This window comes from Carcharhinus amblyrhynchos, chromosome 10 (genome assembly GCF_965287045.1).
Source record: "Carcharhinus amblyrhynchos chromosome 10, sCarAmb.v2.hapA, whole genome shotgun sequence".
NCBI lineage: Eukaryota > Metazoa > Chordata > Chondrichthyes > Carcharhiniformes > Carcharhinidae > Carcharhinus > Carcharhinus amblyrhynchos.
Window position 1 is genome coordinate 76,111,963 of NC_137333.1, and position 24,303 is coordinate 76,136,265.

Below are 24,303 nucleotides of genomic sequence, written 5' to 3' on the forward strand. Positions count from 1 at the left end.
GTAACTATTTGAACAAAATTAAAGTAGATAATGTTATACTCTGCACTAAATTATCCATACAAGGTGGTAATCTCTTCTACGACCAGAAAAATTGGTTTTGAGGATGAAAATCTTTGTGTGTAACAGTGTTATGTTGACTCACTAACAATGTGAGCCACATTCATTTCTTTATAATTAACTGATGATTTGATTTTTTAAAATAAATATTGGGTAAAATAAAGGCTTTGCATTGACCCCCTGTACTTGAAATTAACTCTTCCAAATTTAGTTATTGTTTCAGTAATGCCATGTGACTGAAGCCCAACTGCTTCTTTGTTTTAATGTACATTCCTAGAAAGACAAGTTTTATTCTTATAAAGAGTGAAAAGGTGTTTCTTTTTCTTTTTAAGTACTGGTTTCTTCACCTGTGTTTTGAGAGTGTTGGACTTAAAGGTGAAGAGATTCTCAGAGTACTATTTGTAGTAAAACAATGGATTTTCCCTGTGGGCTTCTGAACCCTGTTATCAGTGTGGGTTCATGGCCTGCACCCCATGGGAAATAGTCACATGCGATTTTCCAAGGTGAGGCCAATTAATGGTCAGAGTCTTAAACCACAAAAGGAGACTTTTTTTGTCTCTGGAAGATCTAACTGACCCTGTCTTACCTTAGCACTAGCAAACTTTGGAGCCTTCAGACGGCTTTAAAGGGACTCTTGGGCCCAAATTTGTACCACAGCAGAGAAACTGTCCATTGTGTCAAAATTCCCAGAAATGGCTTAAAATTCTAAATACTGTCCCCTAACACAGCACTTCCTATTTCTATGGGAGCGGGATTGAATTGGGTCAGGATTCCCACATGCACAGTTTACGAAGGCAGCTGGCCATTTAAATCACCAGCTGTTCCACTGATGTGGGATTTTGATTGGCTAGAGTGTTCAATCCAAAGTTTGTGCATTAGATCAGGTAAGGAGAGGTCTGAACTTGGTAGGTTTGTTTGGATACCCCTTTGGAGAGGTAAAGTACCTCCTTGTGTAGGGTCCTGGGACATTTTTAAGAGAAGCAAAAAACCTTACTGAAGAGTAAGCCACCCCTTGGGAGAGGTAAGGCACCTTTTGGGATCTTTAAGAGTCAACATGATGGGGAGAGGGGTAATCGTCATAAACTGTCAAGCTTTCAAAGAATTATCAACCTGTCAAAGAACTGTCAAAGTTGTCAAACTGTCAATGCCATCAAAACTGGCAAAGAACTGGCAAAGCTATCAAATTGTTAAGGAGCTATCAAACCTGTTAAATTGTCCAGAAATATCAACCCTGTCAAAGCTGTCAAGGAACTCTCAAAGGTGAAGTGACATGGAGGGGTGCAGGCATGGGTTGGCATGCCATGACACTAAGTTAGCATAGGATCTATAAAGGGACATGGGGATGTGGAGGAATAGGGGATATGAGGGATCACAGGAATTATTGGAGTAAAAAACGTTATTTATTTTTATTGTTTTTGGAAAGTAAGACGTAGTCAGTTCACTACAATTCTATCATGTTTTATGATATTGTCTGAATTTCTGCATGGAATTATCGATTTAAAATCATTCTTTAGTATCTGTTACTGACATTGGCTTTTGAATTTGGAACATAGTAGGTAGGAGCAAGCGTAGGCTTACGTTAACACTTCAATGAAGTTACTATGAAAACGCCCTAGTCGACACACTCCAGCACCTGTTTGGGTACATGGAGGGAGAATTTAACATGGTCAATGCACCTAACCAAATACAGCAGCATGCACTGTCATAGGAGGTATGAGGGGATATGGGGTGTGGGTGGGAGGAACGAAGTGACATAGATTAGTATGGATAGAGTCTGGAGAGTGTATGAGGAGTGAGGACTGGATGGCTATTTTTTGTTTTGATCTTCATAAAAAATAACTTAAAACGGAGTGCCAGAGCACAGAGGCAGGCCATGCACCTAGCCTGCCTCCACACTCCTGGGGATGGCAGACTCAAGTCCTAACCTAGCATTGGGAATTCTGCCTCTGTGCGCCCAACCTCAGAGTGAAAATCTAGGCCTTAATAGACATGAATTCTAGTGAGGCATTCTCATAACATAAAGGGTGGAATTTTCAGGGTGTCACAGGAAGTCACGCTGACAAATCCTTCGATGTGGAGGTGGTTGTAGAAGATTTGGCCATGTCGCCCTCTTCTCACCCCTATCAGGAAGTAAAAGGCCTGAATTTATGGGATGGTATTCCAGCATAACTGGATTCCATTCCAACTTCTAGGTTCACTGGTACAGAAGTTCGGCTCTCTGGGCATCTCTGGTCCGAAAAATATGACAGGCACAGTCAGAATATTTTTTAAAAAGCAAGACGTAGTCAGTTCACTACAATTCTATCATTTCTGCATGGAATTATCAATTTAAAATCATTCTTTAGTATCTGTTACTGATGTTGGCTTTTGAATTTGGAACATAGTAGGTAGGAGCAAGGGTAGGCCACCTCGATCCAACTCAGACATTCAGATCATGGTTCACCTTCTAGCTTCATGCCATTTTCCTGCATTGTCCCCATATCTGTTGATATCTACATAATCTAGAGTTGTAATTACCTTGAGTATAAAGGCCTGAACAGTCTGATCCAAGAATATTAGTGGCGCAGCAAAATTCATTACAGTAAATGCATTTCATTTCAGAAAGCTTCCTCTTCATTCCAACAATTGAAGTGGGTTCAGCATGATTCACAAAGCTGTAATCTCAAAATATATTGTTACTGCAGCAAACTATCAAATACTCTCATTTTTTGCAGCATTTTACATAACATATAAGGCTAGAAAAATATCAAATTGTTATAGTTATGTTGCAGCATTTTGCCTTTTGAAATTTCCCTGAAAAGTTCATTGAACTGCCAGATTTCTAGAACTATTTTCCATCTCCCCAAAGCAATTGGATCATGTCATAAAGATTTTCTGTCTGACCCTGAGAACCAACATGGTTAAGTTTCAATAAGGAAGTGGTCCATTCAACTAGGAGGATTGAAAAGGAATGTGAAGAGATAGGGAGTGTATATACTCAGAGGAATAGACTTTGTTCTCTGCAGTGACAACAGGGTGTTCTGGAGATGGTGTTGTCTGGTGCTAGGGTTAAAGACATATCCATGCAGCTAAGAGAAGTTCAGAGTGAAATGGGGAGAAATTGTTGTGATCCACATATTAACCAAAAACATAGGTAGAACAAGAAATGATGTTCTGTGGAGAGACTTCAAGGAGTTAGGGCCCAAACTAAAATCTAGACCAGGAATCATGGGTTAAGTAGATTTGAAAATGAATTGCATAGCTCAAAACATAATGACCATTATGTTGATAGAAAAGTGAAAAAATAATATTAAAGTAATATAAATATAAAAACAGAAATATAAAAACAGATTGCATGAACTTTTTGCAAGTATAGAAAAGGGAGGAAAATAACTCAAGTAAGTGTTGGTCCCTTAGAAACAGAGACAGAGAAATTATCTTTAGAAATGAAGAAATGGCAGATACATTGAACAGGGATTTTTTGCCTGTCCTCAGAGTAGAAAATATAAGTTAAATACCCAGAAATAGAAGGATGAGAAATAAGAGTGATTATATTGTGGGAATGAGAGAATAGATGGAAATACACCCCACAGCATTTGATTAAAACAAATGGAAAAATTACACAAACATTACATTCCTTTTTGCAGTTTGATCTGCTATGATGAAATTTGATATATTTAAATAAATACATACTATCTACATTTATATATATTTTATAAACTTCACAGAGCCAAACAATAAAAGCAAAGTAATTCTAATACAATTGCTAACCAAGTAATTAAGAAACAAAGAACTAATCACACCAGCTGAATTAGAGGGCCTTATTTTAATTCTGCTCAAGTGGATGCATTTCAAGTGGGTTAACACTTCGTCCAATGTATACATGAACTGAACAGTAGGGTGGAAGATCTCTGTCTGCATCATGATCCTGTGACATGGTGACTTCAGATATGTTTGACAGAATGCCACGTGAAGAAACCAAGTACTTGGGAAAGAGGAAGTCAAAACAGGTGTTCAACCTATCCTAACTCAACCACTTACTTCCCCAGAATGAATAGAGGCAGGAAATAAGCCCATCATCTTAAAGCTAAGAAATAACACAGAGATCAAATGAAGGTGACCATAAGTAAAGCCATGAAATGGGAAGCATACCGTGTATCATTAGATCGCCAAGTGAACACAGGAGGAGGGTAACTTTCTACTGCACATTCCAATGTGATCTCATTTTCCTCTTTCTTCAAAGTCATTGTTGGTTTCCTGGGCTTTGCTGCCGAATGGAATTCCAAAATATTACAATATTAGAAGAGTTCACTTGAACAGCAGAGATGTGTAACATTGAACAGCTCACATTAATGGAATAAGTCTGCGGTCACTGCGAACAATAATTTGTGAGAGTGCCCAGTTCACTTAAATTCAAAAGTGATTTACTCTGAGCAGTTTAAAGACTTTCTATTAATTCTTAACAATCTTAAATAGTTCTACTTTGCAGTTTTCTGGAATCTAATTCCATTGAAAGCCTGATGTCAAACTTGGTTCGCTCATTTCAAAGCTGAAAGACCTCGCATTTATTTAAAACTGTTCATTTCCTCAGGATGTATCAAAGCTAATGACATAACTATTGTTAGGTAGGCATTTGCCACAATCAATTTGCCATATCAAGGTGTCACAAATAGCCAAACTTTATAAATGGTCAGTTAACCTGTTCACTGGTGTTGATTAATGGAAATATATTGACAAGAGCAGCAGAGCTCATAGCTTTTGTTTCAATACTGACTTTTCACCTTTTACCGAAGCACCTTGAGCTTTGGTTTAACATCCCACTTAAAGGAAGTGCCTCTGAAAATATAGGAGGACTTCCTCAGTACTGCACTGAGTCTCAGATTAGTTTACAAGTTTGAGTCCTGGAGTGGGATTTCAACCCACAACCTCTTTGTACACACATTAGTGTATGTGCCAGTTTGATAACATATTCTCTTCACTAATGTACCCCCCGTCAGGAGATAATCTGAGAAGTGGAACACTGTAGATCGGGTATGTAGATGCACAGACGCCAGTGGATTCTTGTGTACTGAAAGTTATTATTTATTTTCAGTACTCACCTCTAACGAAAATTGGAAAGCTAATTGAATAGTTAGTGTTTTCGCTTTCAATTATGAAGGTATTTATTCCAGAATGCCTTTCTGTGATCCAAGAAATTGTGAAAGTAATGACTTGACTGCGAAAAATTAATAAGAATCAGGTTATCAAGATATAAACATGATCATTTCATATTCATAATGTAACTTGTGGCATTGTTCTTTATTGCTGAAATATTATTCTTCAATGTATTTCCATTCTCCTCATTGGACTCAGGTGAATTCAGAAAATGAGTAACATTCATTGAAAAAGCGCAATAAGCAATACAATTGTAAATGTGGTTGACCAAGCTAGTTTGCCCTTCAAACTTCAAGAAGGAAGTGAAGGAACCACATACCAAATGAATATGAGCCACTTGAGGAAGCAGCAGCGCTCTGAAAACTCATGATTCCAAATTAACCTGTTGGACTTTAACCTGCCGTTGTGAGGCTTTTTACTGGGAATAATATTATTATTGAAGGAAATAGGGTGGCACAGTAGTGTAGCAGTTAGCACTGCTAGCTCCAGGGACCTGGGTTCGATTCCCTGCTTAGGTCATTGTCTATGTGGAGTTTGCTCATTCTGCCCATGTCTGCGTGGGTTTCCTCCGGGTGCTCCGGTTTCCTCCTACAGTCCAAAGATGTACGGGTTAGGTGCATTGGCCATGCTAAATTGCCCCTTAGTGTCTACGTGTAACTTACAGTGGTTAGCATGGTAAATATGTGGGGTTTCAGGGATAAGGTCTAGATGGGATTGTTGTCAGTGCAGACTCAATGGGCCGAATGACCTCCTTCTGCACTAGGGTTTCTATGATTTCTATGATTTCTGTGAAAGGCTAATTAGATTTTACATGTGAGATAATATATTTAACAAGCTAAAAAATATTGTAGCTTTTTCAAACAAATCTTCTGAGGCTGCAGTTTCAAAATGTTGGACAGACTGGATGTAGGGATGATATTTCTTTTGACCAGAGAGTCTAGAACAAGGGGTCAATGTCTCAGGATACTGGGTAGGCCATTTAGTGCTGAGATGAGAAGAAACCTCTTCAAAGAAAGGCTGGTGAACCCTCCCACAGACGGCTCTGGAGGTCAATTCACTGAATATATTTCAGAAGGAAATCAATAGATTTCTAGACTCTGAAGGCGTCAAAGATTATGGGAAGAGTGTGGGACTATGGCATTGAGGTAGAGGATGAGCCATGATCATATTGAATGGTGGAGCAAGCATAGAAGGCCAAATGACCTACTCCTGCTCCTATTTTATATATGACTGAATATTTCAAATTATATTTTCTTTCTAATATATATAATATGTATTGAATATTGTAGGCAATGTAAGAATTATAATGAGTCTCAAATGCTAATATATATTTACACGGGGGATTAAATTGGTGACCTTAATTACCATTACAATTTGCTTAAATATGTAAATCAAAAGGGGAATATTGTAGGGGGATGTGTATATTATTGCAGGTAAGTAAGAAATAATAAGATTAGTGAGCTGGGGGAGAGACTGTGTGACTTGGCTTTGTTCCAAGGATTGTTTTAGAACTTAGGTGCAGTGGCAATCAGGGAGGTGGATTTAAAATCAAGTAGGGAGCTAAGGGCAATGCCAAGGCAGTGGGACATACAGGGCCTGTGAGTGATGTCAGGGATGGGCCCAGGAATAGTCGGGGGGGAAGGGCCAGCAATGGGGTCAGAGAGCTGGCAATGTGGGAGTCCCCTGGGTGCCCCCTAGGCATTGGCATTTACCCCTTGGGCAGTTCCACGGGGCACGGAATGGCATTGCTAAGGTGCCAATGCCCTGGGGGCCAACCCCCCAGGCTATTCCATCTCCACTCCACAACTGGGGGCCCCCGATTGTCCCTCTTAACTCCAGAAGGGTCTGGCCGCTGGTTCCCCGAAAGTGGGGAGCTATAGTAACCACCGCTGGAGTGAACCATTCTGGTGCGGCGGAGATATTTGTGGGCCCAGAAACTTCAGTCCAAAATGACCATGTTAATGGTCTTTGTGCCTTCCCAAAGATTTCTGGTATGGAGCACGTGCCATTTGAAAAGCTGGGACACTAGCACAAACATGCACGTGAACACTGCAAATCAGCTGACGTGAAAATCTCCTGCTCCTTTGCGCTAAAAATTGCACAGCAGGATGGGAGAATCACGGCTCAGATTTCTGCCTTCAAAGACAGGAAATCCTGCCTCAGGGAACTGTTGACCATTTGGGTGGCAGTTCACTTGTTTCAGCGTCACCAGGTGGGAGCGGTGACCACCTCTGGGACTACAACCACTCCCCAATGTAGATCATCGCTGGAACCGAACACCAAGTTAAATTGGAAGCGGGGCAGTTTCGCTGGGGTCAAACTGACAGGCAAAGGTGAGGGATCTGAAAGGTGTGCAATGGGAACAGGGGATCCACCCCCCCTTTGTCAACATCAACCCAGGTAATCAAGCCACCAAACTACCCGCTTGGCATGGGCCTCCACTGCTATGGGTAAAACAATATGTAAGGTCCATACACGGCCATTAATTGGTCACATGGGCTTCAATCAGCCCAAGAGGAGGTGAGTTATCAGCAGCTGGTGGCACTAGGTTTTACAATGCACCCCCTCACCTTCAAATCCGCCAGCATCAAGCATAAAATCTAAACTATGTTGCTTTTAAAACCATGACCTGCTTTTGAACACAAATAGGCAACTTCAGATCACAGATCATGAATATCACTTCATAGTTTTTAATGTACTGGTTGTAAAAGAAAATACCTGTGCTCGGTGCAATAATTCACATTGCACTGAGTTCTGCTCTTAAAGTTCCAGTGGCAGGATATATTCCCAGAAATATTCACAATCACGTTCAGTGTTACAGAGTCCAAAAGATTAACTTCCACTTTGCTGACATTAACCTGAAATTCTAAGTCATATTTTACATCAATTGTGTAGAAAAGAAACAAAATGGCAAAATCTGGAAATCTGACATTTTATTTAGTTAAAATCCTTAGTTAAAGAGACATGTTTATGTCTTATAGGAATATTAATAGTTTAACACGGTAATAAAAAGAAATGGAGCACAAGTAATTGAATTCATACCACTGGCTTCGTACATCAATAATTGTCTTCTTTCCGAAGTATTGGTGTTCAAACAGAATTGTCTTTGATTTTCATCTGTGGCAAATGTCTATAAAATTAAGATCTGAAATTAAATGCCCCATATATATTTTGTATCTACTTTTATAGTTATCGTGCTTAAATATAATTATTTATGCATGAATGCTTTCAGCAATATGGGTCAAAATTTTTCAATCATTCACACCAACGGGATTCTCTGGTCCCACTGCAATGATCAGAGATTTGGCTGAGGGTCAAATTCTCCGTCCTCGCTTGTAGCAGCAGCGGGGCATGAATGGCCGAAAAATTCAGTCCCTTTCCGTTAGCTCCTGTCTTCAAAATGTTGCCTCACATTGAGATAAAGTTTAAAAAGGAAGCTGTGGTGCATATCCTTATACTTTTTTCTATCTGTTGGTCCATATCATGAGTTAGCAGTCATGCTCCTCCAAGGAGGACATCCTGGACAGAACTATTTATTAATTTACTTATTATTTATTTATTCCAGCCATGATGTCCAATCAATAAACTGGATTTCCCATTAGGTACTGTAACAAAAGAGGACAAAAATGTATTTGAAAAATGTAAGTATATTCCGATGGGGTGCTCCAAGATGGGTGATTGTAGATGAATAGATTAATATCTTCTGATGACCATGGGCTTCAATTTAATGGTGTGCAATATCATTTATTCAATCTGTCTACATGCAGATCTTTATTAGTACTTATCCTGAGATCGTATGAACATACAAGAATTACAGGCAGGAAAAGAACCAACTGGTCCTCAAGACTTTCTACACTCTCAATGCCAACAACATCATGAGGAGGCACTTCCTATCCATAACACTCCCCTGAAGTCATACAATTTCCTGGGAGAGGCAATAAAGGAAAATAAATCACTGGAAAAATTCACCTTGATGCTCTCAGGCAATCAATGCTAGTCCAGAAGATTACATTGACAATGCTGATATCAACTGTTAATGTCTTCTACATGGTACATTCTTTGCCACAGCCAAAAACCAGTCCAACTCCTTTTTGAAGGGACTCACTACATTCTGGGAAAATAAGAATGGCCAACATTTCACCTGTCCTACTTTTTATTAATGTGAATACACGTCTCTGGTCCTCCCCCATTAGTCAATGTGCAATAATCTATCATTCGGCATTCAATCCAGCCTTGGCATCATTTTATATATTTTTGATAGAGGTTCCTCAAAGTCTTCACTCCTCTAAAATGAACAGATCCAATTTCCTGAATAAGCGTTCCATTCAAAAAGTTTTAAAAAATGAAATTATTTCACTTAGGGTCTTGGCTGCGATCTTTGCCTGGAGTAAATGCAACCAGGGTGGCACAGTAGCACAGTGATTAGCACTGCTGCTTCACAGCTCCAGAGACCTGGGTTCGATTCCCGGCTTGGGTCACTGTCTGTGTGGATTTTGCACATTCTCCTCGTGCCTGTGTGGGTTTTCTCCAGGTGCTCCACTTTCCTCCCACTGTCCAAACATGTGGGTTAGGTTGATTGGCCATGCTAAAATTGCTCCTTAGTGTCCTGAGATGCGTAGGTTAGAGGGATTAGTGGATAAAATATGTAGGGATATGGGGTGGGATTGTGGTCAGTGCAGACTCGATGGGCCGAGTGACCTCATTCTGTACTGTAGGGTTTGTATGTTTCTAAATGGGTTTCACTTCCATCCTTTAGCAAATAAGCACTTCTGGTCTTATCAGATGACTGTCATCCCTCTGCCAGGTCCCTCCAAGAGCCAATAACACAGGGACTCAGATATGTAGAACTTTATGTCAGCATGAGAACAGCAATTTGAAGATCTTCTGACAGATTCACACTAGTCACTGCAGGAGTGCACAGGAAGGACCATACATCTTATGGGTAAAAACTAATTTTGTCTTAGAGAGGAATAGCTATGAACATGTGCATGGACAACCTTCACTATTGTTTCAAACATGAAGTTAAACAGATTTGTTTCATCCACTGAGAAAGATCACTAGTCAACAGAATCAGTTTTCAAACGAACAACATCATTTAATTCTAAAGCTTAGGAGTACACGGAGCCAACCCGATAGTTCATTCCTAAATGCATTGCCTTCTATGATACCGCAGTCGATAAACCTGGAAGGTTCTGAAATTGATTACTGATTGGAGAAACTTGCTGATATTAACTGAAGCAATAGGTGAGATGTTGTACTTGGCCTCTATGTCTTCGGTTGGATAGTCAATAACTCATGAATGTTTCCATTCTGATTGATGTCCGTTGATCCATTTTGAGCACAGTACCCATTTTGAACACAAGAATGGAGTCCATTGTGATGCCCCAGTTATTTAGCCACTGATTGACAACCAATCTGTAGGTTTGCACATGAAGAATTGCCATTTTAAGGAGTTATACAGTACATCAATCGTCGTGAAAGAACTTAAGGCATGGGAAGAGAAAAGAATTATTTTCCAACAGAGAAGAAAAATGAATGAAATTGCCGACTAGAACAAGTGATAACCAACCTTGTTTAATATGGGTGATGATTCCAGATGATCCAATTTGGTAAGATAGATCAAAAAATATCCAGTTTGAGAAGATCCCTTGTTTTTTGCTTGTTCAGAAACCTCAGGGAAAGCAGCATTTGTAACTGTCAAAAATACAAATTGTTCTTTAGTATACTCCTCTACATATATTCAGTGGAAGGTTCCTATGATCACAATTTAACAGAGTAGCAGTTACATTTTTAAATTCTATTTTGGGATAATACTTCAGTTAACCTGTTAACAAAGCCTTTATGAGCTATGGGAGGAATCATGATATTTTACTGGTCCCACAATTTGAAAATGACAAATTGAACATTTTAGAGTGAATATTCCTTCACTGTCTTTCCTGTAGAACCAGTAAAAAGTCTGACAACACCAGGTTTTAGTCCAACCTATTTATTTGATAATATTCTCACTAGCTTTCGAGGGGACAGCCTCTTCGTCAGGTGAATGGAGAGTTCTGGCCTCAGACAGAGCATATAAAGCACAGACAGTACTTGATGTCTGTGTCGATATGCGCAATCTTCTTGGAGATCCTCTCCACTTGTATCCGGCAGTTTGTGGTGTCGATAGTAGTCATGATGTGGGGGCATACCCACATCATTTCCTGTAGAATACACACAAAGATTGCGATTCCCCCAAAAAAGTTCTAAGTGCCAAATTTGTGGGAAAACTGGTGTTAATCACGATTGTTTTTTCAGTGGGAGTTCAGACTCAAATCTCCCACACTCTGTGCACTGAAGAGGTCACAATCAGGAATATCATTAAAAGCTCAGGGGATGGGGCCTATACACGCCAGACTTTGACAGTTCCATGAGCGCAGTAGCCCCGAACTGTCAGCCTGCAGTTTACTGGCCAGCTTGATTGCTGGCCAGTCAGGAACCCTTGCAGTGCTGCCTCTCCACCCGCCTCTCCACGGCCCAATCACGGCCACCACGATCAGTCCCAGGCCAGGCCCTATCCCATCTTGGAAAGTCCCGATCTCCAGTCCCCCAAAGCAGTGATGATACCTTCGCCGCCCCTGCCCCGGCCGGCCCCCAGGCTGACACCCCCTCCTCCATCCCCCCCCCCCCGCCCCCCTCCCCCCAACCCCCAACCACCCCCAGGCCACCCTGATCGTTGGCCTCTCTCCAGCTCCAAATGATCCCCATGCAGAGTGGCAGCGGGACCCCTCAACCTCACGAATCGCCCCCTAAGCCTCGACCCCAGCTGGCCCCACCCCGGGCCTCACCCCCTCAGCAGTGCCCTGGTGGGCAGTGCCAACGTGCCACCTGAGCATGGGCACTTTGCCTCTTGGGCGGGAGGCCACCACCTCCCCATCATCCGACCCTTTTGGGGGCCCCCAATTGCCCCCCCTTCATTCCAGTGGGATCATCCCGTTAGTCGCCTGAAAGTGGGGAGCTAGTCTGTACCCTGCTGGAGTGAAATACCACTGGCCAGGTGGGAGGTGTTAGCGGGCCCGGAGAATTCAGTCTCGGGCCCACTAATTACATTTAAATTGTATTTCAAGGCTATTTAAGTATTAGCTCTGCCTCTCATGCAGGCACCGCCAAAAATCCAGACCTGGAAGGTGCAATCTCAGCGCAGCAGGATGAGAGAATCTCCCCCAAAGTATGTGGGTCATTATAGGGCTGTAGAATTATGGGTCACAGGGTGGCACAGTGGCTAGCACTGCTGCCTCATAGCACCAGGAAGTTGGGTTCGATTCCCGGCTTGGGTCACTGTCTATGTAAAGTCTGCATGTTCTCCCCATGTGTGTGTGGGTTTAGTCCGGGTGCTTTGGTTTCCTCCCACAGTCCAAAAGATGTGCTGGTTAGATGCATTGGCCATGCTAAATTCTCCAAGAGTATACCAGAACAGGCGCTGGAGTGTGGCGACTAGGGGATTTTCACAGTAAGTTTATTGCAGTATTGATGTAAGCCTACTTGTGACACTAATAAATAAACTTTACACCTGGACGAGGAGATTTGGGTAAGTCTAGAATATTCCCACATGAGACAGATGAACTAAGTGTAGGTAAATAAGTCCATAATTTTCAGCAACAGTAGCTTTCCCTCATTCTGAGAGATGGAGATGCAAAGCATGAAGATGGGTTGGACATCAGTAAATGGTAGTTCATCCATTGGCAAGTGTGGGTTACAATTCTTGTACTGGATGAAGAGATATAATACACACAGGCAATAAAGGATTCGAATTTACTGCAGTTTGATTTGCTTCATTTGCACCATTGGTACTGCTTGGTTCAATGATGCCAACCAACAACAGGACTGGATTGTGCTTGGGGGATCCTGGTGAAAATGGTTTCCCGTTGAAAAGTCCAATTTCAGGCTGAATTTAAAAATCCCTGCACACATTGAATGATTCCTTGCAAGTGGAAAATTTACTCTAGCATGGTGAGTAACATGGTGAACTGGATGCCATTAGTAACCCAGATCTTCATTCAATTCCAAGCAAGTTTGAGTCTTAGTTGGAGTGTCAGTGATGCTGATTACAAAGATTCTTTAGTGGGGTGCAAGAAAATTGGATGCTGAACCACAGAAACAGAAATTAGGAAATTCGGTTGACCAAAGCTGGGTCAAATAGATGGATTTTGAGGAAGATGTGAATTGAGGAGAGGGAACTTCCAAGTTTAGAGACAAATTCCTAAGAATGAGACATTGCTGCTGAGGATATTATCATCAATGGTGGGGCACTTAGAAGTTGGATGCACCAGAGGCTGAAATCAGAAAGGCAGAATCTAGAGGGGATTCCAGGAGATTGGTACAGAGATAGGGAAGGTCAAGGCCAAGAAAAGATTTAAAAATAAGGCCAAGGATTCAAAATTTATAAACAGGGAGTTAAAGAGCTGTGACAGGCATTGTTATAGGTGGACAGGAATTGATGTTGAAAAGGGAAGCTTTGAATGATCAGGAGTTTTGGAAGCTGCAGAACTGAAGTCCGGCCATGGCAGCAATGGAAGGCCACTGCCTGTTACCAGGGGAACTCATACTCAATGAGCCCCACAGGGAGATCAATCAGTGATTCGCCATGGATCTCATGGAGAGTAACACATTGTCAAACAATTAGCTTCAGTAATTTGTTGCCTGCATGCCAGTTGTGGGCACCTTTGAACTTTTCCTGATTTTTGATAAATGCATCGCAAATCCTTGGGAGTATCAACGAGTGATGACTGCTGTCCACTCTTGTCAGCTAAATAGTTATTGCGTATTTGCACCACAGTCAGATGAAGTTTGCAAGTTTGGAGTTCGTATATGTATTCATTTTTAGACCCTGCCATGTAGCCTGTTGGCTGATATCTGCATTGCAGATTTAAATGGAGGGCTGCTCCCACTGTTACTATAGGGTTTCCAGTGCTCCTGCTTGTAGTTTGTGGCCTTCATCATTGTCTTGATAAGGTGATTGTTGATGATCAAGGACACAACATTGCAAGCCTTGGCCTGCAGTCACTGCACATGTGATGTCAATTATATAAAGTATCTAGAGTGACCAGGATAGGATGCTGTCATAGCAGTTAAGTGCAATGGATCCTAAGAATAGAATCTCAAAGACATTGTAAGAGAATTTGGTATTGGTTGTTTAAGCTACCACCTGCCATTTATGTGAGTATGTACATTCTAGTGTGAAGTAAAATGATGTTTGCACCTGGACTGGTACCCAGTTTTGCATATAATTTATGCTGTTCCTGCATCTGTGTCATATAATCTGGATGGTAGCAAAGACTTCTGATGGTACCACTGTGCCAAATCATTCTTTGATATCCACCATGTTGAATGCCTGTGCACTTTGTATACTGATATTCTGGTCATCCTCTTCATCTGATTGTCCTCCTCAAAAATCCATGATGCAAATACAGTCCCATATTATAGAAAATAGCATTCTGAGACTTATATAATCTTTGCTTGCATTATAATTGGTTGACTTCAGCAGATGAATTGAGTATTATCAATGCAATTCTGAGTAGTATTTTGATAACTAGGGGAATAGTAAATGGATCTCAAGGTCAGAGTTAGGAAATAGTTATTATCCAATTTCATTTATTTCAGGAAATGTTGATGGACAGTCTGAATTAATAGCAATGCTATTAACAATTATTCAGATGCACAATGTCAACAAAAATTGGTGTCCGGGCACAGCTACAAACTGCTACTGGAAAGCATTAAGTCTAAAATTAAGAAATAGATACAAAAATACCTTATTCTGTCTTGCAGGAAGCAATAATGAGAGAGCTTGCATCTGGGTGAGTAGATGATCTAATTAGAATGTTGCTTGCAATGAATGCTGTCACCTGAGACAACCTAAGCCATGGCTTGGTTGGATGCTGTCTGGAACCATTTAGAATGGATTTATAAAGCCAGAATCTATTTTGTGTAGTTATTAAACTCTGATATTGAAGGGGTAAGTAGGTTTGCATCCATTTTTAGGTGAAAGGTGCAGATGTTGCATGCATCAACATAGGCTGATTCTGGTTGCCTCACCAGCAGAAGTGGGTGAGTAAACAAGAGAGAGCCAGCAGGAACCTGTGGAAGTGAGAACCACGTAAGGTACATATATTTTCATAGCTTTTTTTTTGGTACGGTCTCCAGCAGTTGCTATAAGAAGACAATTGGTCACTTACAACAGATGAATTAATAGGCTGGGTTCTCAAACAGACATTAAGCTCCTTATTCAATATATTTAAGAGGTCTAAAGCAATACCTCTTTTAAGTAGTTGCCAGCTGTGTTGCTACAATGCATGCATTAAAATGGCATCCAGTAGGTCATGTCAAGACCTTTGGCTGGATTGAGTAATAATCTGAACCGCACCTCGTTCAAGCAGATGATTCATAAAACAAAGCAACCTTTAAATGATCTCCAGGCTAATATTCTTATTTAGTTTTTCAGCTTGTGGCTGGATTGGCTTTGGCAAAAAAAAGGAAGCTCATTCTTTTGAGTTTTGCTATGGTGTAATGAAACAATATTTAATACAAACGATTTTTGAGTTCATGGTTTGGATTGGATAAAGTTGGGCCACTGTTCAGGTATGGGAAACTGACCCCAAACTGGAATTTTGTGCCCTTACTTCCTGCCTGGAAAATAGACTGGGATATACATAGAGTTCTGGGACGTTGAGTAAACCTCCCGCCCCCCAGTAAGAATGGCTAATGATAATGACATAGTATTTGCCTTTGACAACAGTATATACATTAACACAGAGTATCAAATTAAAGTTAACATTCAGTTTCATACTGTTCAATGACCATTTGATCCCATAGTGGAAGTCACTTGCAGGCACACCAATTTACAACTACAAGACTTTTACATTAGAACAGCAACATGAAAGAATAAAGCAACCTTTAAACAATCTCCAGGCTAATATTCTTATAAAGTTTTTTTAGCTTGCGGCTGCATTGCTTTTGGCTCTTCCCAACTACAAGAGGCTTACTGAAGTGAGTAAATATTGCACCATGTCATTATTATGAATAAAGGTTTCTGTTATTCATATTAACAAACAAGGCTGTTTTGTTGCTGTGCCTTGCAAGACGCTCACCAAAGGCTTATGGCTATCCTGATACATGGATGAGAAAACCTAAAGACCAAAGATTAGTGAGAAGTGTTCAGAAAAGAATTTAACATGATATATAACTAGTTTATACCCCAAAGGACAAAAACTCAAGTTGCCAAAAACAAGCTCTAGATGACTAAACTTAGACAACCTAAAACTAAAAGAAAAAGCATATGTTATAGTGTTAAATTATTCATAAAAAGTTGGGAACTAATTGTTATATGAAAATAATGATCTGGAGATGGGGCGGGCTGTTAACGCGCAAATAAGTGCGGCGTGCAGGAATGGGACGGCCGTAGTTATGGGGGATTTCAATCTGCATATTGATTGGTCGACCCATGTTGGACGTGGGGGGCTCGAGGAAGAGTTCTTGGAATGCTGCCGGGATAGTTTCCTTGAACAGTGTGTGTTGGAGCCGAAGAGGGAGTGAGCTATCTTGGATCTGGTGCTATGTAATGAAGCGGGTAGAATTAGGGACCTTGTGGTGAAGGATCCTCTTGGGGAGAGTGATCATTGTATGGTGGAGTTTCTGGTGCAGATGGAGGAGGAGAAAGTGGGTTCCCGGACACGCGTCCTTTGTTTGAATAGAGGGAAATACGGTAGGATGAGAGAAGAATTGGCGAATGTGGACTGGGAGAGCGCGTTGGAGGGAGGGTCTGTTGAGGAGCAGTGGAGGATCTTTAAGGAGATCTTTCTTGGTGCTCAACGGAAATTTATTCCGATGGTCAAAAAGGATAGTAGGAGGAGAGGTAATAAGCCGTGGATAACAAAGGAGGTGAAGGAAAGTGTTAAACTAAAAGCGGAGGAATTTAGAGTAGCTAAGAGTAGTGGGCGAGAAGAGGATTGGGAGAGGTTTAAATGTCAACAAAGATTGACAAAGAAGTTGATAAGGAAGGGTAGGAGAAACTATGAAGCTGGGCTAGCGCTTAATATAAAAAAGGATAGCAAGAGTTTTTATAAATATATAGAAAGGAAGAGGCTGGCTAGGGTGAATGTTGGTCCTTTAGAGGATGAGAAAGGGGACCTAGTGGTAGGGGATGGGGATATGGCTAAGGTATTGAATAACTTTTTTGTTTCTGTCTTCACGGAGGAGGACGTGAATAATTTGCCGGGTGTTAGCGATAGAAAGGTGGTAGGACTGGAGGGTCTTAATGACATTACTGTTACTAGAAAGGCGGTGCTCGACAGACTGGAGGGGCTGATTGTGGACAAGTCCCCAGGACCGGATGGAATGCATCCGAGGGTTCTGAAAGAAATGGCGGAGGTGATAGTGGATGCCTTGGTGGTTATTTTCCAAACGTCGCTGGATTCCGGGGAAGTGCCGGATGATTGGAAAACGGCTAATGTTACGCCGTTGTTTAAGAAGGGTGCCAGGCAAAAGGCAGGGAATTATAGGCCGGCTAGTTTAACGTCTGTGGTAGGTAAAATGTTAGAATCTGTCATTAAGGAGGAAATTGCAAGGCATCTTGAAGGGAATTGCTTGATAGAGCAGACGCAGCACGGTTTCATTAAAGGGAAGTCGTGTCTGACAAATTTACTGGAGTTCTATGAGGATGTGTCTAGGGCAGTGGATAGAGGAGAGCCGGTGGATGTGGTCTTTCTAGATTTTCAGAAGGCGTTTGACAAAGTGCCTCACAAGAGGTTATTGCAGAAGGTCGAGGGACATGGAGTTGGGGGTAGGGTGTTAGCGTGGATAGAGGATTGGTTGTCAAATAGGAGGCAGAGAGTGGGGGTCAACGGGTGCTATTCGGATTGGCGGATGGTGACTAGTGGAGTGCCCCAGGGGTCGGTGCTGGGGCCTCAGCTTTTTACCATTTATATAGATGATCTGGAGGAGGGAACCGAGTGTAGAGTGTCGAAATTTGCTGATGACACCAAGATTGGGGGAACGGCAAATTGTGCGGAGGGTGTGGAGAGTCTGCAGAAGGATCTAGATAGGCTGGGCGAATGGGCCAGGAAATGGCAAATGGAATTTAATGTTGGCAAGTGTGAGGTGGTCCACTTTGGTAGGAAAAATGGTAGGAAGGACTATTACTTACGGGGCGAAAAACTGCAGCAGGCGACAGTGCAGAGGGACCTCGGGGTCCTTGTGCATGAGTCGCAAAAAACCAACTTGCAGGTGGTCAGGAAGGCGAATGGGATGCTGGCCTTCATAGCGAGGGGGATTGAATATAAAAGTAGGGAGGTCTTGCTGCAGCGGTATAGGGCATTGGTGAGGCCGCAACTGGAGTACTGTGTGCATTTTTGGGCGCCGCACCTGCGCAAAGATATTTTGGCCTTGGAGGGAGTGCAGAGGAGGTTTACTAGGCTGATACCGGAGTTGAGGGGGTTGAGCTATGAGGAGAGGCTGAATAAACTGGGCTTGTACTCGTTAGAGTTTAGAAGAATGAGAGGAGATCTCATTGAGACGTATAAGATGATGAATGGGATGGATAGGATAGAGGTGGAAAGACTCTTCCCGCTCAAAAAAGACAATAGGACTAGGGCGCACAGCCTCAAGGTAAAAGGGGGGCGGTTTAGAACGGAGTTGAGGAGGAACTTCTTCACTCAAAGGGTGGTGAATCTCTGGAATTCTCTGCCCGTTGAAGTGGTGGAGGCTGCCTCGCTAAATATTTTTAAGACACGGGTTGATGGGTTTTTGATAGGAGAGGGGATTAAGGGTTATGGGGAGAGGGCGGGAAAGTGGAACTGAGCAGCGACAGATCAGCCATGATCTTATTGAATGGCGGGGCAGGCTCGAAGGGCTGGATGGCCTAATCCTGCTCCTATTTCTTATGTTCTTATGTTCTTAAAAATATCATGGGGTGCTGCAATCATGCGCTGACTAACAATGTATCAGTCTACCTGCCACATGGAGAGCAGCAAGAGATACACTTTTCTTTTATTCATGGGACCTGGGAGTCACTGGCCTGCCAGCATTTATTGCTTTATCCCTAGTTGCCCTTGAGAAGATTGTGGTGAGCTGCCTTCTTGAAACACTGCAGTTCACATACTGTGGGTTGACCCACAATGTCACTAAGGAGGGAATTCCAGGATTTTGACCCAGCAACTGCAAAGGAATGGCAATATATTTCCAAGTCAGGATGGTGAGTGGCTTGGAGGGAAACTTGCAGGTGGTAGTGTTCCATGTATCTGCTGTTCTTGTCCTTTTATATGGAAGTGATTGTGAGTTTGGAAGGTGCTGTCTAAGGATCTTTCATGAATTGCTGCAGTGCATTTTGTAAGTAGTACACACTGCTGCTACTGAGCGTTGGTAGTGAAGGAAGTGGATGTGCTGCCAATCCAGTGGGCTGCTGTGTCCTGGATGGTGTCAAGAGCTTTGAATGTTGTTGGAGCTGCACCCATCCAGGAAAGTGGGACATGTTCCATCACACTCCTGGTTAATGCCTTATGGATGGTGGACAGGCTTTGAGGAGTCAGGAGGTGAGTTACTTGTTGCAATATTCCTAGCCTCTGACCTGCTCTTGTAGCTACTATATTTATTTGAGTCCAGTTGAGGTTCTGGTCAATGGTAACCTCAAGGATGCTGACAGTGGGGCATTCAGTGATGGTAACACCTCTGAATGTCAAGGTCTCTTATTGGTAATTGTCATCACCTGGCATTTATGTAGCACAAATGTTAAGTCACTTGTCAGCCCAAGTCTGGATACTGTCCAGTTTTTGTTGCATTTGAACATGGACTGCTTCAGTATCTGAGGAGTCGGCGAATGGTGCTGAACATTGTTAATCATCAGTGAACATCCCCACTTCTGGCCTTATGACAGAGGGAAAGTCATTGATGAAGCAGCTAAGATGGTTGGGCCTAGGACACTACCCTGAGAGCCTGTCCTTGATGAAGCGCCAGCGTTTGAGTGAAATCTTACTGAAAGATAGCAGAGTATTGTTTCCAGTGAAGAAAAATTGAATATTTTGCACTGAGGACACTGTCGTGCTTTGCGACTGAGTCTTACATCTCATTAGTGATAATATTATGCCCACAAGTTTCACGCTGCTCCAGTAGCACGTTCCCTCCGATTCACCCATCCTGTAACAACTTAGTTGCTGCACATACTAGGGAACCCCATATAAACAACTCCCCAGCATAACCTCGGAAGCCCAAATTAAAAGGAACAGTATTTATTGTTAAACACAAAATTAAGCCACTGCTCTGTGACATACGTATACAAGTCCCAACTGGAATAACAGTTCTCACACAAATCCCAAGTGGGACCTTTCCTGGTGTCTGCCTTACAAAGTGCTCAGGCGATGAGTTCCAAATGGACAGGCTATTGTCTGTTGCTAACGGAACTCATATTCAACGAGATCCACAGGGAAGTTGATTAATAATTTTCCATGGCACTCCATGGAGGTTATCACAATATCCTATTCCAGCACTGGAAGAGATCACTGGCAGAGACAAAGGTTTTCAGCAAACTCAAAGCTAGAAACGGTTACAGGAAGCTTGATGAGGAATCTTCACTGTTGACAACATTTAGCACACCTTTGCATGGTACAAATTCCTGCATCTAACTTTTTGCCTTGAAGTGAGCCAGGATATGTCCCAGCAAAAAGCAGGGGAGATATACATAGAAATATAAAAATTTAGGGGAGGAGTAGGCCATTCATTAAGATCATCCAACTCAATTGCCTGACCCCCACCTTCCACCCATATCCTTTGATTTGATTTCCCCCTCACCCAAGAACAATGTTTTGGCCTCAATTTCTTTCTGTAGTAGTGAATTCCATAAGTTTAACATTCTCTAGATGAAGAAATTTCCTCTCAATCTCAGTCCTAAATGTTTACTCCATATCCTTAGATTATGACCTCTGGTTCTGGACACCTCCAGCATCAGGAACATCCTGGACGACCTTCTCTAGTCCTGTTAGAACTTTATATGTTTCTATAAGATCCCCCTCATTCTGCTGAAATCAAGTGCACGTAATCCTAAACAACTCAATCTCTCCTCATATATCAGTCCTGCTGTTCCAGGAATCAGTCTGGAAAATCTTCGCTGCACTCCCCCTATAGCAAGAACACCCTTCCTCACGTAAGGAGACCAAAACTGCACACAATATTCCAGGTGTGGCCTCATCAGGGCCCTGTATAATAGGAGCAAGAAATGCCTTCTCCTACTCTTGAATCCTCTTGCTATGAAGATCAACATACCATTTGTTTTCTTTAACATCTGCAACTGCATGCTTACCTTCAGCAACTGGTGTACAAGGACATCCAGTTCTCATTGCACATATCCCTCTGTCAGTTTATAGCCATCAGATAATAATCTAACTTCCTGTTTTTGCTACCAAGGTAGATAGCCTCACATTTATCCACATCATACTGTATCTGCCACGTATTTTCCCACTCACTCATTTTGTTGAAATCACACTGAATCATGTCTGCATCCTCCCCACAGCTCACCCTCCCACCCTGCTTTGTTTCATCTGCGAATTTGGAGATATTACATTTAGTTTTTCTCATCTCAAATCATTAACATATATTTTAAAGTCATATTTGACTTACACGGAGCTGGAAAAGAAAAAAGGTCATTAGCAACATTCCCAACATCACCTACAAGCAGTGCAACATTGTGCCAATTCCTGGTGACATTAATGTTGAAAACATCAAGCATGACTCTTACAACACCAGGAGGAACAAGCACAGCAGTAGCTCTGCAGTGTGCCAACTTGCCACTGAGTGATAAATGCCAAATCCTCAGGACGGGGGGCACAACATCCTACCACTAAGTCATCCAATGAATAATATTCTTCTAGATTACACGCTCTTAGTGTTCAGTTTATCAAGTAAAATTCGATTGTTGATTTCCTTTTAGTTTAGAAAAAATGTTAATCATTGGAACAGTTTTTTGACATAGAAGCATTGTATGTTTTTTGAAAGAAGAAGGGATATTATATTATTATGTTATTCATAAGGAGCTAAGAACTAATCATCACATGAATATATATCCCACAACATCACATTCACTGTCACGTTTGCAGCCATGTGAATAACAGTGGGCCAGAATTACATTCACTGCTTGATTTTTTTACTTACCTTACTTGTGAGCTTCACATTCCTTGCCCTTCCTTCCAGCTTGGTCCTGCTGAGGAATGAGCAGTATACTGTCCTCTGTGACTCTTCAATGGAGGGCTGCAGCATCAGGAAAAGTGAAGCCACAAACACTTTTTCTGGCTCCCTTTAACTGGATTGGAAGGATTGAGGGAGTGGGGGGTGGTGGAGGGGGTTGCAGGGTAGTCAGATAATGGGTGGTCAGGTAGTTGGAGGGGGAACAGGTGGATAGTTGGAAAGGATGGAGGGAAGTTGGGATTTGGGGGTGGAGCAATGGTTCTGAGCATGTGGGGGATAGTCACCGGGTAGGTAGTAGTCAGAGTTGGACGGTAGATGGGATTGGTCAGGAGGGTAGTTGGAAAGATGAGGAATAGTCGGGGGTAGTCAGAGAGCTGGGGGGACTGGTCAGGGATAGATGGAATAATTAGGGTTGTAGTCAGGGATTGGGGTAGGCCAGTAGAACAGTTACCCAAGAAATAGAAGTAGTTTTAATCCTTCTAACCTTTCCTGGATATCTATTCTGCTAACAGCATCAGAACCATCTAAAGTCTCTGATTTACACCGGAGTACCGGGTGGTTCCCAGTGCAAGATTGTTGCTCATCAGAATTTTAAACTTCCTGGGCAATCCCCCAGCACTCTTTACATGTGGACCTCCCAGGGATCCCCAGTGCATCTCTGGAATACCTCCAGAATAGAACCCCCTGGAGATCAGAAGTTAGAGACTATTGTATCAGTCTACCAGTCAAAATGCAGTTAGATACACTCTTGAAGTGCCGTACCTTACAGGGCTACAGATTAAGAGCTGATGGTAGGATTAGGGTGGAAGATGTTTTGCTGGTCATATAGACACAATGGGCCAAATGGCCTCCTGTGTAATCAATCTTTCTTTGGCATTCCATACAAAACAATCATGTAGCCTGCTTCAATCTGAATAGGACTGAGCTTCTTGCAGATTGTTGGAGTTGCATTCATCCATACAAATGGAGAGTATTCCATCACACTCCCAACCTTTGTTATGTAGGTAGTGGAAAGAATTCGGGGAGTCAGGTGAGTGACTTGCCACAGAATGCCAAATCTCTAAGCTGCTATGGTAGCTACAGTGTTTGTGTTGCAGTGTTAAATATTTGATAATTAGTGACCCTCAGGACATTGGTGGGGCATTCAATGATGGTAATCCATTGAATATCAAGGGGAGGCAGCTATTGTCTGGTAATTCAGTGGCACGAACGTTACATGCCATTTTTTTTTTTCAGCCCAAACCTCAGTCTTTGTTGCATGTGGGCACAAACTGCTCCACAATCTGAGGGATCTTGAATAGAGTTAAACATTGTGTAGTCATCAGCAAAAACCCCACTTCTGGCCCTACGATGAGAAAGGCCACTGACGCAAATGAGCTAGTTGGACCAAGGAATTTCCCTAATAAATTCTCACAATGATGTAACATGTCACATCAATAGCACAGAATAAACCTTAATTTTCTTTATTTTTAATTAAATGGATAGCTTTTATCGAGCGGTTGAAGTAGAAAAGTGGCGAGTTTTGGGATGGGACTGAAAGATAACACTTCGGTTTCCCTACAGGCAATATTTGGTATGTTCTTATGAACTTTCATGGCAAAATCAAAGCTAGTCCATGGCAAACTGTCCATTATTACAAGTAGCTTTACATCACAAAGTTCCAAACTATTTAAGCACTCTATTGCTCTCTTCCTCTTTGTTATCATCTTCCTCACACTTCCTTATGGTGGCACAGTGGTTAGCACTGCTACCTCACAGCACCAGGACCTGGGTTCATTTCCCAGCTTGGGTCACTGTCAGTGTGGAGTTTGCATATTCTCCCTGTGTCTGTTTGGGTTTCCTCCGGGTGCTCTAGTTTCCTCCCACTGTCTGAAAGATGTGCTGTTAAGGTACGTTAACTTGAATAAGTACCAGACT

The 24,303-nt window shown here is 42.1% G+C and overlaps 1 protein-coding gene across 1 annotated transcript in view; it reads right to left on the minus strand.

Annotated features, from left to right (window-relative positions):
• The window catches only part of LOC145349405 (receptor-type tyrosine-protein kinase FLT3-like), an 82,026-nt gene that overhangs the window by 38,709 nt on the left and 19,014 nt on the right, over positions 1–24,303 (minus strand). The window contains exons 2-7 of the mRNA XM_080197930.1: positions 10,760–10,884; positions 8,233–8,320; positions 7,909–8,056; positions 5,136–5,251; positions 4,189–4,303; positions 2,575–2,711 (exon numbers count right to left, since the gene is read on the minus strand). Of these exons, the coding sequence (XP_080054056.1) occupies positions 2,575–2,711; positions 4,189–4,303; positions 5,136–5,251; positions 7,909–8,056; positions 8,233–8,320; positions 10,760–10,884 (729 nt within the window). The remainder of the gene's footprint in view (positions 1–2,574; positions 2,712–4,188; positions 4,304–5,135; positions 5,252–7,908; positions 8,057–8,232; positions 8,321–10,759; positions 10,885–24,303) is intronic.